The sequence below is a fragment of the Chrysemys picta genome, chromosome 1, assembly GCF_011386835.1.
Source record: "Chrysemys picta bellii isolate R12L10 chromosome 1, ASM1138683v2, whole genome shotgun sequence".
NCBI lineage: Eukaryota > Metazoa > Chordata > Testudines > Emydidae > Chrysemys > Chrysemys picta.
The window spans coordinates 332809620-332823740 of record NC_088791.1 but is presented as its reverse complement, the minus strand read 5'-3'; the positions used below and the strand labels follow the sequence as shown (position 1 = coordinate 332823740).

General features: G+C 42.0%; 1 protein-coding gene across 7 annotated transcripts in view; it reads left to right on the top strand.

Moving 5' to 3' along the window:
- The window catches only part of CCDC83 (coiled-coil domain containing 83), a 32820-nt gene that overhangs the window by 5022 nt on the left and 13677 nt on the right, over positions 1 to 14121 (top strand). For 2 of the 7 annotated variants that reach the window (XM_008170856.4, XM_005287581.4), the window contains exons 2-5: positions 857 to 979; positions 8410 to 8494; positions 10455 to 10623; positions 12450 to 12617. In XM_008170856.4, coding sequence (XP_008169078.2) covers positions 894 to 979; positions 8410 to 8494; positions 10455 to 10623; positions 12450 to 12617 — 508 coding nt within the window. In that variant the 5' untranslated portion in view covers positions 857 to 893. Of the gene's footprint in view, positions 1 to 477; positions 593 to 856; positions 980 to 8409; positions 8495 to 10454; positions 10624 to 12449; positions 12618 to 14121 lie in introns of those variants that run through there. The other 5 variants (XM_042855985.2, XM_008170858.4, XM_024107507.3 and 2 more) reach the window with 4 other exon arrangements.

The window sequence follows — 14121 nt, the reverse complement described above, 5'->3', positions numbered from 1 at the left end:
TGTCTGTGTGGAAGCATAAACAATAAAAAGTATATTAGATATTTAATCACACAATCACAGAATCATAGAAGTGTAGGACTGGAAGAGATCTCGAGAAGTCATCTAGTTCAGTTCCCTGCACTCAAGACAGGGCTACATAATAACTAGACCATTCCTGACAGATGTTTGTCTAACCTGTTCTTAAAAACTTCCAATCATGGAGATTCCACAACCTCCCAGGGCAATTTGTTCCAGTGCTTAACTACCCTGACAGGAAGTTTTCCCTAATGTCCAGGCTAAGTCTCCCTTGCTGCAATTTAAGCCCATTGCTTCTTGTCCTGTCCTCAGAGGCTAACAAGAACAATTTTTCACCCTCCTCCTTGTAATGTATTTTAAAACTGTTTTTTTGCAGCATTGTTACACTGTTGTCTCATATTTAGCTTGTGATCCACTATAATCCCCAGATCCCTTTCTGCAGTACACCTTCCTAGGCAGTCAATTCCCTTCTTGTATGTGTGCAATTGATTGTTCCTTCCTAAGTGGAGTACTTTGCATTTGTCCTTATTGAATTTCACCAGTTTACTTCAGACCACGCTGCTGTTTGTAAACATAGGTAAGGAAATTTGTTTTCTAAACTATTATTTTTATCTCCCCAAGTAACTTTTTAATATTAGGTTTTTGAAAAAATAACCTATCTGAAATTGAAAAGATTTTTGGAAAAGTGATTTGTTTTAGCCTGTGATTTAATATTATTTCACTATTTCTATTTTTGCTGATAAAACATCCACTTTTTGAGAGCTGTTTGTTGCAGGTGCCACAGCCAGGTAAGACTGTGAAGTTATATAGATCACTAATTTCCATTGTTTGTTTTTCTTAGATATGTTCTAAATTCCAGTACACATGCAGCATAAAACATGGGAAAGAAGAAGAAAAAAGAAAATCCGGTTGGGCAGTTTAAAGAAGCTAGATCATCTTTCCCAGAAGCTCTGCTGGCCTTTCAGTATGTTTCATACATTTAAATTCTTGAGTTGTATAAAACATATGTCACTTGTAAAACAGACAGAAAATAGCACTTACCTCAGTCAGTCGAAATATTTGCTGTTTTAACACGGAGAAATGTGATGATTGTGATTTTTTTAATATTATTTTGTGATACAATGTACAGATTGTAAACCTGTGCATATGGGAAAAAACATTTAAAATGGGGCAAACATTTTCTTTTTTCCTCGGGTTAGAAATTAGGAATTTCGCTTGCTTGAATTTCCTCAAAGTTTTTTTTTAAGCAACATATCTATACACTTGTACCTAATGGGCTTTTTGTCTGTTAATAGTAAATATTTGATAAAAAAAAATCTTGAAGTTGACATCTGGTTCTGGTAATTGTACATTTCTAGGATTTCCTAGACTTCACATGGATATGAAGTCACTAGGCCAGATTCTCAGGGCGGGCAGTTTGGTCCCCTGGTGCAGCGCAGGGTGGGGCACAAAGGAGGCTGTGAGATATCTTTACATCCCCCAGATCCTCATGCTGCCAGGCACCAGTCTGGTCCGAAGAAGTAACAGAGCAGCTTTAGGGGTACTTAAAGTTGTGCCACTGCCCAAGACCCTACGGGGGCCGTTCTGGCAGCTGGGAATCACATGAGCTCAAAATGGCACTCTCCCTGTGTCATCCTTAGGCTCCCCATGGAAAATCCCATAAAATAAAGAGCAGCCTTAATGGGATAAATATCCAGCCCACAGACATTCTTCAGTGAATATAAAGGACCTAATTCTGATCTCACTTACAGCAGTGTAAATCAGAAGTTATTTCATGTAAAATCAATAGTTATGCTGGTGTAAAACCGATGCGAGTGAGAGCAGAATGAGGGTCAGAGATTCCTCTTTTAAAGCTCAGTGATAAAGTTTTCTGAAAAGTTTCCAGTGCCAACAAAAACCCTGATGGATCCTGTTGAATCTCACAAATATACCTCCTAAAATAGATAATCTAGAAATGATCTTCCCCAAATCATAGACTCCTTCTTTTCTCTCTTGTGCTCCTCCTGGATTTTTTTTCAAAGACAGATTCGAATTACTGTTGCCTTGCAGTTAATGAGTCGTCATTGCTTTGAAGTATTAACAAAGATCAAAAACAGCAACAAAATAATTCTTAGTAGTCAGTGTTATTTAGCATCCTCAGTAGAACTAGAGCCCAGGGCAAAATTGCAGCCTTAACAGCTCTGTCTACGCATCATTGGACTACAGATAATTCAACAGTTCACATCAACATTTGAAGAATAACAAGTACTAGTTCAATGTCTGGAAAAGGAACACAAGGCCAGACAGCAGAATAGCAGATGCCTACAGATAGAGTGTATTTTGCCAGAGTTTGCAGGACTTTGTGTAGGGTTTCTGTAGAACTGTATGAACTTTATTTAGCATTTTGCAAGGAGCACAGTGGGAGCTCCCATAGAATAACAGACCAGATTCAGCTGAGTTAAGATAGGGATGAATATGGCCCAATAAATCAACAAACAAAGCAATGTATCATCCTACTAAAAAACAGCCAAATATGTTATTAGGATGAGAAAAACAATAGCTTTCTTGTCCGTTCACAGTTTTGGCAGTTCCAACATCCAAATAGATGACTCATTTGTCAGGAGAGTCTTCCATTGACATGGGAATTGCACTAATTTATTTTTTAATCTCCTAATACCGTAGTGGCAGATATGCACATTTTATTTTTTTCCTCAGTACCTCTGTAAATGAGAGCCTTAACATCTGCCTCAGTTTTCTTATTTGTACAAATGAGCATAATGATACGTATGAACCTACCTCTCAGGTGTTTCTTGAGGATTAATTTGTCAAGTTTTAAAAAACTTCCACATCTGCTTTTTCTCCCTTGGGTTGAAATTTCCTAGTGTTGCTGTTCATAGATTTTTGCTATTCTTTGCATCATTAATAGAATTTCCTAATTCAATGATAGTAGCAACTCACTTGTGAACTAGTGGGGCCTGGTGATGTGCCACAGGTGAGTTACCAGACCATTTTGGTGGTGGATTTTAGTGTGGTTTAATACTGCTCTCTACGTATTATAAAATATTGCATGCAATATACATTATTCCAGAAAAACAGTACCAAAGAGATTGTTAATCAAGCATGTTCACTAGCGTTTTGAATCTGACATTTTAATAGACAGCACTTTCAGGGTAAGAAAGTTACGTATAGTAACAAAAAACCCTGAAAATGCATTATACATCTACATATTTTTGATACTGAAAAAACAAAAACAGAGACATTAATACCATCCGATTGGCCAGTCTTGAGGTCCCATTGAAGCTTCCTTCCCCCATTATGATGGAAAAAATTAAGATCAGCATCAATGTTCAGAATAGCAAAATAGACCAGAAGAATTTTGATAAAATGAATGTAATTTAAATAGTAAATTAGTAAACAGTGGGCATATGCTGCCGAACCATAATCTCTTTGATCTGTAGTACATTTTTACTGTAGCCAAAGACTCCTCCATGTCTTCAATATATACTTTCCTCTTAAAATCCTTAAAAAGAGGATCTGAAGAATGCCTTGGAGCAGATACTCAGAGTGGCATATTGATAGCAGATGATGCAACGCCTTACATGACTAAATCCAGATCAAACTTATTAAGGAAAAAAAAATCTCTTTTCGACTCAATACACACTAGTAGGAATGGGGAAAAAAAGAGAATGATACTTTTTGGAACAGTAGAGGATCTAATTGTAATTGGTTACACATGCCTTTATTGGGCCCCAGGGTAAGACAGTTCTGGAAAGAGGTATGACATAGATTAAATATGGTTTTGGAAATTGACATAACTAGTAACCTAATATATCTAATGTTAGGAGATTTCAGAGTGTGAGAGAATTGGCAGTGTCTACACTACAGATTTCTGCTGGTGTAGCTATATTGGTCAGGAATATGAAGAGGTGAGATCCCTGACCAACACAGATGTGCTGAAAAAAGGCAGTAGTACGGACACAGCATATACTGGCAAAACTGCACTTTTACCGGTATGGCTTGTTTCACGCAGGGTTGTGTGCATGGGGTGCGTGGAATAAGCTATACTGATAAGAGCACAGCTTTGCCGGTAGTGTTTTATGGGTATAGTATATCAGTATTCCTATATACTTGTAAAGCACTCTTACTGTAGACATAGGCTATATGGACCACTGGAAAAAGTTGCCTTTATGAGATCAGTGGATAACCAAAACAAAAAAACAAAACAAAAAAAGAAGTCATCCAACAGGAGGCATGAATGTTGTGAGCTGGTTCACTGGGCTAGGTTTATCAGCAAATTCAGAATAAATTACTTATCAGGTCTGAGCCTGCATTTCTTACTTACTCAGTGCTGCCCTGGAAGCTAACAGAAGTGTAGATGAGCAAGAAATACTGCATTAGGCTCACTGGGCCAGATTTTCAGAAAAGTTCTGCTCCCATTTAGGCACCAGAGCAAGTGGCCAGATTTTCAGAGTTCAGAATGTTGCACGCGGCGCTCTCTTGAAAAGCCAGCCAGAAGCATCACAGTGGGAGCTGCTGGGCATAAAGCATTTTTGAAAATCTGGCCCCAGCTATGGAAACAGCCCTTGAAAATGTGTCCCAGTGTTTGCATGATAAACTAGATAACTGGACTACTATGGTACAATCCTATATCGGCACAGTCAATACAACAGAATGTTATACATCAGCATACCAAGGTGCTTTGCTGTTAGACCTGCAGTCAGTATGGTTTATTTATACTCCTAATCCCTCCCCTTTCTTTCCTGTAGAAATAAAATTGTAAAATAGGAAATGCAGTTTCGTAGGCCAGTGCCACAGGGAGACTCATGGAAGCAGCTCATCAAGGTTTGGGAAGTTCTTCTTTCAGTGATTGCACATTTCATTCCACTGTAGGCTTGTGTGCACCCTGTGAACAGTTCACCATGCACCCCTGCATACGGTATAAGACGGTGAGGCCCTGAACCCCCTCAGTTCTGTCTTACCACCAGTGGCAGTTGTTGGAGCAATTCCAGACTTGTTAAGTCAAGTGCTTCCCTCATTTCTTTCTGTATAGATCCTGTCTGTGGTAAACTACTACTACGTTCTTTAGTGCTAGGTTTGCATTCTAAGTCTTTTTTGACCACTTTTTATCATTTGTACTGGGATTGGTACCGGAACGATGCCTTGTTTGCCAGGGTTTAAGTTCTGCCAGACCTGTGTTAAACCCATGCCGGTCAGCAACCCACTCCACCCTGCTTGAAATATCTGGGAGAATCCCACATTAATGACAGAGGTCACATCTGCAAAGGATTCAAGCCCTGCTCCAAAAAGATAGAGGAATAAGACTCAAATGCTTGCTCATGGAGGCAGCATTTTGCCCCCCACCAGAATCGTCACGCAGGGAAAGCACCCCAAGTTCATCAGCTTCACTATGGAGCACTCAACAAGAGATGTCTGTGGCTCCTCATTCCCATTGCCAGTACCGAAGAGACTTGGGCCTTCCTCAGGTTTGGTATCTCTCTTGACTATGTTGGTACTGAAGTCAGACAGAGGCGGAGACTCTACAGAGCATTCAGGGAAGTGGCTGTTCCAGGAACACTTGTCATCTCCCAAAAGGGGACTGCCGCCTCCCGAGCCTCTGCCAGGTCTGCCGAGGCCAGCCCCTGAAGACTTTTGTGGAACCATCAAATAGTGCCACTCCCAACCATGCCGGAGGCATATGCAGCTGCAAGGGACCTGCTTAATCTCTCGTTATCATGCACCGAAGATATCCGCATTGAGTGCACCATTCTCCAGGAAGTGGTACTGAGACTGGTACCAAGCAGCCAGAAATCACTTGGGCAGCTTCTCCACCGCAAGTCGTAGACCAATCACCACCTCAGATGCCTATTGCTTCCTCGTCCTCATCACCAGACGAAGCTATTGAGCAGTCAAGTGTCTCACCACTGCCAGGGCTCATCAAGATCTTTTAAAAAGAGTGGCCTCTGTACTTAACATTCAGGCAGAAGAGGTGAATGAAAGCCCTCACAAGTTGGTGAACATTTTGGTGTCAACTATCTGGCCAGGGTGGCTTTACCAATTAATGAAGCCACCCTGGAGCCAGTCAGGGTTCTTTGGTAGACACTCTCCTCCTTGCACCCCAAAGCAAAATGAGCTGAGAGGACATGTTTTGTCTCCTCTAAAGCCTTTGAATATTTTCACTCTCATCCTGCCACCCCTGCCAATGAGCCGGAAAAACAGCACAACAAGCTTCCACACTGAAAGGCAAAGACTCAGAGACTGTATTTGTTTGGTCAGAAACTTTATTCCTCAGAAAGTCTGTGACTTAGGATTGTAAACCAACAGGCACTCCTGAGTTGCTATGACTTGACCCTCAGGGAGAACGTTATAAAATTTAAAAACAAGTTAACAGAGGACTGTAGACAGAGTTTGCAATAATGGCTGACGAGGGAAGCTGATTTCCAGGTCTGGTCTCCAGGACCGATCTTCAGGACCGTTTGGATAGCGCAGACTCAGAGGCTCGAACCCTGGCACCAGCTATTCCTATGAGAAGAGTGCATCTGGCAGCTATTTCGGCCTTCCATGTCTCAGTGGATAGTAGATATCTTTCCTGCAACCACATGGTCACCCAGTTCCTAACAAGCTTAGTCAGATTGTACTCCCACATACAAGATCAGTCTTTGGGATCTGAACTTAGTCCTAGCAAAGTTGATGGGACCAGCCTTTGAGTTCCTTGCAACTTGCTTTCTCCTTCACCTCTCTATAAAGATAGTATTTCTTGTGGCAGTTATCTCTGCCAGAAGGCTGGACGAGTTGAGAGCCCTGGTTTCAGAGCACATCTCTCCCCTCATCCAAAATTCCCCCGAAAGTAGTCTCTAATTTTCATGTTAACCAGGCAGTCTATCTGCTGACCTTCTTCCAAAACCCCATGGGCACAGAGATGAGGAAAAACTTCATTCATTGCATGTGAGAAGGGCTTTAGTTTTCTACCTAGGGTACTGTTCTTTAGATCCTCCACGCAGTTCATTGTGATTGCAGACAGAGTTAAGGGCCTACCAGTTTCCATGCAGAGAATCTCATCCTAGATCTTTTCTTGCATTTGTTTGTTACCAACTGGCTAATAAACCCCACCAGAGTATTGGTGCATTTTACTTGAGCACAGGCAACTTCGGTGGCTTTCCTGGCACAATTGTCGATTGTAGGCATTTGTAAAGTAGCGACTTGGTCATCAGTCCACACTCCTATGCCATTTCCCATCAGACCAGAGAGTCCCAGTTTCAGACAGATTGTCTTATAATCACTGTTCAGTTAGACTCCCGGCCGACCTCCATGCGAGTTTGCTTGTGAGTCGCCTACAGTGGAATGGACATGTGCAATCACTCAAAGAAGAAAAAGTGTTACCTACCTTTCTGTAACTGTTGTTCTCTGAAATGTGTTGCACATGTCCATTCCACAGCCCACCTGCCTTTCCTCTCCTTCAGAGTCTATCTGGTCTGAAGAAACTCGGGGTTTAGGACAGCCCTGCCCACCTATACCAGCATGCCGGGGTGTGTGGCACTAGCGGGAGCTCAAGCCACCCTGACTAGTATTGCTGAGGGGAAAAAAATCTCTGACAACTGTGCCTGGGGCATGTGCACACCTACCGTGGAATGGACATGTGCAACATATCTTGAAGAACCACAGTTACAGAAAGATAGGTCACTATTTTTTTATCTAGCAATCAGTGGCCACATGCTAACCTCTGCTGTGCAAATTGTGACAGAGCTGGTGAGAACAGCAAGCTTGCTGTGTACTCTCCAGAGCCTCCTGTCCCCCAAACAGCAAGGAAGCCTTCCACACAGTTGGGGTAACAGCCTTTCTGCATGATCACGTCTGGTCTGATCAAATATCTGCACAGAAAGTTACTGCAGGCCAAACCATTAAATAATTCCCTCTTTTGCAGTTACAAGTTGTGTGTGTATATGCACAAGCATATGTTTGCGTGTTTCAGTGCAGCCCGCCAGCAGGGAATGCATAGTTTGTAAGGTGTTCAGGAAGCCGAATCCCCAGCTGTTTCTGCAGGGAGCAAACTCCAACCCTTGACAGGACACCCATGGAGTTTCCCACCTCTCACTCAAAATTCTGCATTGAAGAGGCATTGGCCTATTAGGGAGACAGCATGATCCTGGGAATAGGGAAGCTGACAGACTCAAGAGACCCGGGTCCTACTCTTGACTATGTCATTTGCTCACTGTGTGATGCTGAGGAAGTCACTTAACTGCTCTGTGTTCCAGTAATATGGGGATAACCATGCTTACCCACCTTAGCAAAGCAATTTAAGATCTACAGGCAAAAAGCACTAACTAGTATTTGTATCTAACTTACTTTAAAATAACTACTCGCTCCCTCTCTCTTCTGTAGCTGTGTTATGACTCTTCATACATGCTTCTTTCTTCTCAGAATTCAGATAAAAGAAGAGGCAATTGATCAGCTTCTATTTGAACTAAAGCAACTGAAAGAAAAGAACAAAAAATATCATGAAAGAGTAAGTAAACATGCATCTCTCTCCCATCTCATGCTCCCTAGTGTATTTTAGCTAGTAAAGCTAAATCATTTGTCATTGTAAACTAAATACACTTATTGTAACTACAGTATTGGTAACAATTAATATTTTGCAAAGCCTGTTTTGAAAACAAGGTTAGTGAATCACTTTATATGCTTAAGGAGATATAATTTTGTCATTCTAAATTATATGTAACAAAGTGCAGTTCTGCTCTAAAAATAACTGTAAAAATGGGTTGCAGGGTATAATGATTTGGAACTTAGTAAACAATTCTGTGGCTGTTGCACAAGAAGAAATAGAATCCAACTCCCTCTCTATTACCCATGCTGGCTGTGCAGGGTTAAGAGGAATAAAAATCAGTATGATCTTATTTCTGTCATTTAAGTGAGCAGATAATGACTCTGAATACAGATCTGTTGAATAAGAAGGTGCCATTTTTATAATCACTTCTGATGTAGTGGAGTTGCACAAGTGAAAATGAGGGACTAGTGTGGCCTTCAGAACCTCAAATATAGTGAAAAATGAGGAAAAGAGCTCAGCTCAACTCTCCAGGCTGAGTTTGCAGCGTTGCCAGATAGAGAAATAACTTACGTGTAAATTAACCACATTGAGTCACTTTAGAAACAAAGAAACATGGAACCCCAGGGTACTAATTTTACATGGTCACTGTTCACACTTCAAAGAGAAATTTAGTACAAGGCCCAATTAGGTTGATACCAGAGCACAGTGAACTTTGAACTCCAGAAATATATATAATGTGTTGATCAAGAAAGACTGTCTCTCTCAAGGAAATGAAAGAGTTGGACCTTGGCAATCAAACAGTTTTGCAGACTAGGCTTCTTCCAGAAGGTGAAGTGGACAATAAGGTCCCTATGCTCCCCTTGCCCTGTGTTTGTAGCGCTTTACTAAGTGATAGAGTGTGATTAGGCCACTGATTTTAAGTCTCCTCTTAGGAGAGCTGTAGCTGCATGTGGCTGGTGTTTCCCAAATTCCTGCAGCATCTATTCTCTTCCAGCTGTGGACTGCTGACATCACTGGGAGCAGCTAATTTGGCTCTGCTCTCCACCAACAGCTGTAGTCTCTTGTGATTTTTTTCCCCCTAGTTAGCAGCCAACTCAGAGTCTCTCATGGGACTCTTTTTACTTCTTGGAGGATATTTTAGAGTATGCTGTAGTACCATTTGTTTCAGTTAGCCTACTTTTGACAGCTCTTTGGGCTCCCTCTTTTTTCCACCCCATTTCTCTGGTCAGTTGGGCATTGATCCTTTGAGAAGCAGAGTGTCTCTGATGCTTTCTGGCTGTGTATTTTATTGGCTGTGTATTTTACCCCATTGTTATGTATTTGGCTTGTATAGTACTTGGATCTCTCATGGTGTGGCATTGGGAGCAAACTCACTAAATTGGTAGCTGTAGACTGTTTCCAACTAGAATTTGGGCGACATGATAGAGAGACATGGTGTAGTGATCTGAGTATAGACACGGGAACCAGAAAACCCCGGAGTTCTAATATTGCCTGTGATGCTAATTTTCTTCTGTGGCTGTAAGCAAGTCATTTAACCTTTCACTGTCTTAGTTCATCATGTGTAAAACAAAGGTGATAGAACTTATGTGGTATGTTGTTATAAGGAATGTTTGTATGGTGCCCAGAATTCTGCTGAATCTAAGCAAATAAGTCAGTAATAAGTATTATTGTTAAAACGCAACATGCAGCCTATATTCTCAGCAATGGGAATATTGAGCAGACTAACAGTCATTTGTTTCCCTTTTCCTGGTGGTAACATGCTTGTGCTTAGTTAGAAACTTCTGGGACTTACAAAACACCTTCAACTCTACTTTTTGCAAGGGACCATGTTGTCACAGATCCAAGTGATATTTCAATTTGTTACTCAGGAAGAGATTTTAAACCCCTTTTATTATGTATCTTATTCTTGTTCCTCTCGTAGAACGACTATCTGAAGGAAGAACAGCTGGGACACATCCGCAGTCTGCTAAGCAACTTGAAAATACAGGACAAAGAACTAGAGCAAAAGGAGGTTGTAACCAGGGATGATGTAGAGGCAGCAATGAGGGAGAAATGGCAGTATGTTAAGGACCAAGAACTGCTTCTGAAAGGTGAGTAGTAAGTTAGTTATGGAAGTGCTGTTTGCAGTTTTCCATAGTTAGGATTGAGTTGAATTTTGTACTAAAGCAGAACCACCTAACCCCAGTCTGGTGTCAGGCTAGCATTTTCCTCAGTTTCCCCTCACTCAAGTTGCATCTCCCAACCTTCCAGCCTGGTTTGATTGCTACAGTGTTTTGGCTAGCAAAGTCAGTAAAGAAAAATTCCCTGAAGGGTATCCACATTGAAAAAACATGACACGGCCTTTCACCCTCAGTCTCAAACTGGGCACAGCTCCCTCCTTCCTGAGGGCTTTGTCTTTTCATCTGATTTCAGAACTCTTCAGCTTGCCCTCTGGAATCAGCTTTCCACCTTCCCTGGCTCTGCTCAGTCTCTTCCCTCAGACCAGGGCCATCCCTATGGGGGAGCAGGGCCCGGACATAGGTGCTGAGTTTCTAATCTGCTGGGGAGTGCTCGCCACAGCTCTGCCCCTATTCCACCACTTCCCCCAAGGCCCTGTCCCGCCTCTTCCCGCCCCGCCTCTTCCTTGCCTCTTTCCACCCTGCCTCTTCACTGCCAAGTTCCACCCCTTCCCCCAAGGCTCTGCCCCCCTGCCCCGCCTCTTCCCTGCCCAGTTCCGCCCCCTCCCGCAAGCACGCTGCACCCTCGCTCCTCTCTCTTCCCCCTACCAGCGCCTCCTGACGCTGCGAAACAGCTGATCTGTGGCAGGTGGTAGATGCTGGAAGGGGGAGGGGAAACGCTGATTGGTGGAGCCCGCCAGTGGGCAGGAGGGGCTGCGGGGAAGGGGAGGTTCTGATAGGGGGGCTCTTCCTCGCCCTCCCCCCATCACTCGCCTCCCCATTTGCCTCCTCACCCCGCGCGTCTGCCCGCCTCCCTCCCCTCCTGCATGGGGCCTCAGACCCTCCTTTGGGGGGTTCGTTTGGGTCTCTTCCCGGTCTCCAACAAGCATCAATTCCCAGCACTGGCTCTCCACAATCCTCTGCCTTATCTCCACTTCAGAAAGCTTGATTTAGCCTCATGACCTGCCTCTCATGTGACTTTGCTCATTTTCTCCACGTGGGAAAGTGAGTGAAGTGTGTTACTGCTGGGACTGGGCCCCTCATCTTCACTTAAGGGCCAGTCACCAAGTGACACAGAGATTCAACCTATTGGTTACATAGAAAGAATACAGCTTTTCCTCCCCAAAATTACAGAACTTACTCTTTGAGTATAGAATTAATTGTCTGGGAATTTACAAATAAATCAGTAAATCCGTTTATTGGTTTGAGTTATAATTAATTTTAAATGATTCCTGTAAGAAATTAGGCATCCTGTGTTGGTCCTTTTATGTCTCAAGTTATAATGGAATAATACAAACTCTTCAAATTTTCCATGTAGTTAAAACTCATTGAAATGTTGTGCATTGACTACATGCAGAAATTTTTTGTTAAGATTAGTAGCCATTTATTGCTGTTATGCTTCACAGCTGAAAGTTTCTTTTTCCTCAGAGGCTGATGAATAATGTTCTACTACAGAAATTCCCAGCACTGCCCTCTTTCGAAGTGGCTGCCGTTTCCTATTGTTCTTAGTAGGACTGGTGCCCTCAGTTTAAAATGGTCTCTTTCAAAATGGCCATGGTCACTTATTGTTTCCAACCAGGTGAGACCAAGCTGGAAAATGGTGGCCCCTGAGAATGTAGAGGGCCAGGATTTTGTAATAAGTTGTAGGATATGAGATTTCCTCCTCCACTCCCATTGAAAGTTCCCTAACTGAAAAAAAAATTGATACAAAAAATTGATAGAAAAAAGGATTCACCTTTCAGGTTTTGTTATTTTAATAGAGCTACACTCCAGGATAAATGAAGTTGAGCATAAACTACTGGTAAAACAGGCTGAGAAGGATTACTGGTTAGAGTACAAAAATGTGGGAAGTGGAGAACATGCCAAACAGATCAAGCTCCTAGAAAATGATATCCACGGACTCAAAGATGACCTTGAGCAAATGACAGGTCAGTTACGGCAAGGTCAATACAAGTACAGATAGTGCATAAATAAGCTACAGTCTTCATTTGCAGAAGGTAGTTTGTGCTCAGACTAATTACATCCATTTAAGCCAAAATATTTAAACCTATATACCTGTTTGTAGGCAACTAAATAAAAGCAACATACTTTTCCGAGGTACTCCACTGAAGTCCAGGGAGTGTTGCAGGTGTGCAATACCTTTGAAAATTAGGCTGCTTTTACATAGGTGGCTAAAAACAGATTGTGGAGCCTAATTCTAGGTACCTTAGTTTGAAAGTGTTGGTTTGTGCTACTGTGCTGAGTGCTTCTCATCGTGTACCATGCTTCACAGGTTTCCAGTTGAAAGCTTCTTTAACACAGGAGAAATTTTAGATCATTTTTGGGATTGGTGAAATTCAGATCTAGCATAATCAGGAGCCCATGGATCTTCACCAGGTTATGTAAGAACTGAATTTAGCCTACTGGTAACAAAGTCCTGTATCTGCGGCTTTGCAAAATCCCCAACATGAATTTGTGCAAATTCAAGGCACAGTTTAAGTTCTGATGTAGCATATGTAAGAGCTTAGATATAGTGGTGTGTGCTCTATAAAACCATTATATAGATTCATTTGTATAGAGGACTTTTAAATAATATGCCAGTTATTTAGGTGTTATGTAACTCTTATTATTTAAAAAAAAAGTCCTGATTTTTTTCCCCCTTGTAACACTCTTAGTATTCATTACCACAGCCAAGCAGCTGGTAGTGACAGGCAGCGACACCACTGTGAGAATGGTCCCCGTACAGTCGGTGCCAGCCATTACCAAGCATCAAGTGCTGCAGATAAGAACCATTCAGTTATTCTCTTTGTCTTCCCCAGGGTAATTGTTCTGAAAACATACTTTATCTTGATAAAGATCTGAACTGTTTTTCCTATTGCATATTAGCCTGTCAGTTAGTATTTTAAGTAACTACCAAGGAAAGACTGGTATTTTGCACTTTGTCTTTTCCCTGTTTTAAATCAGTTCAAAATGTTATTGCACCAAGATGTAAAGCAGAAAATAGAGTGAACATTTATATAGATTCATAGATCTTTATGGCCAGAAGAGACCATTATGATAATCTAGTCTCTTTCATACAGTGATTCTTGCATCTAATCCAATAATGTGTTTGAACTAAAGCATATTTATAGAAAGATTTATTATTATTTATATTGCTGTAGCATTTAGGAGCCCTAGTCATGCACCAGGTCCCCATTTTGCTGGGTGCCATACAAACACAGAACACAAAGACAGTCCCTGCCCGAAGGAGCTTACAGTCAAAAGCTAAGATAAGAGACAAAAGATGGTGGTTCTTTGGGTGACTGCACATGTCCATTCCACTTCAGATGTGTGTATGCCCAATGCACAGTTGTCAGAGATTTTTACTTCAATGGTACCCATCAAGGTGGCGCATATGCCCTTGCACTGCTGGACCATGGGAGAAATGACCGAGCTGCCCTCAACATTCCTCAG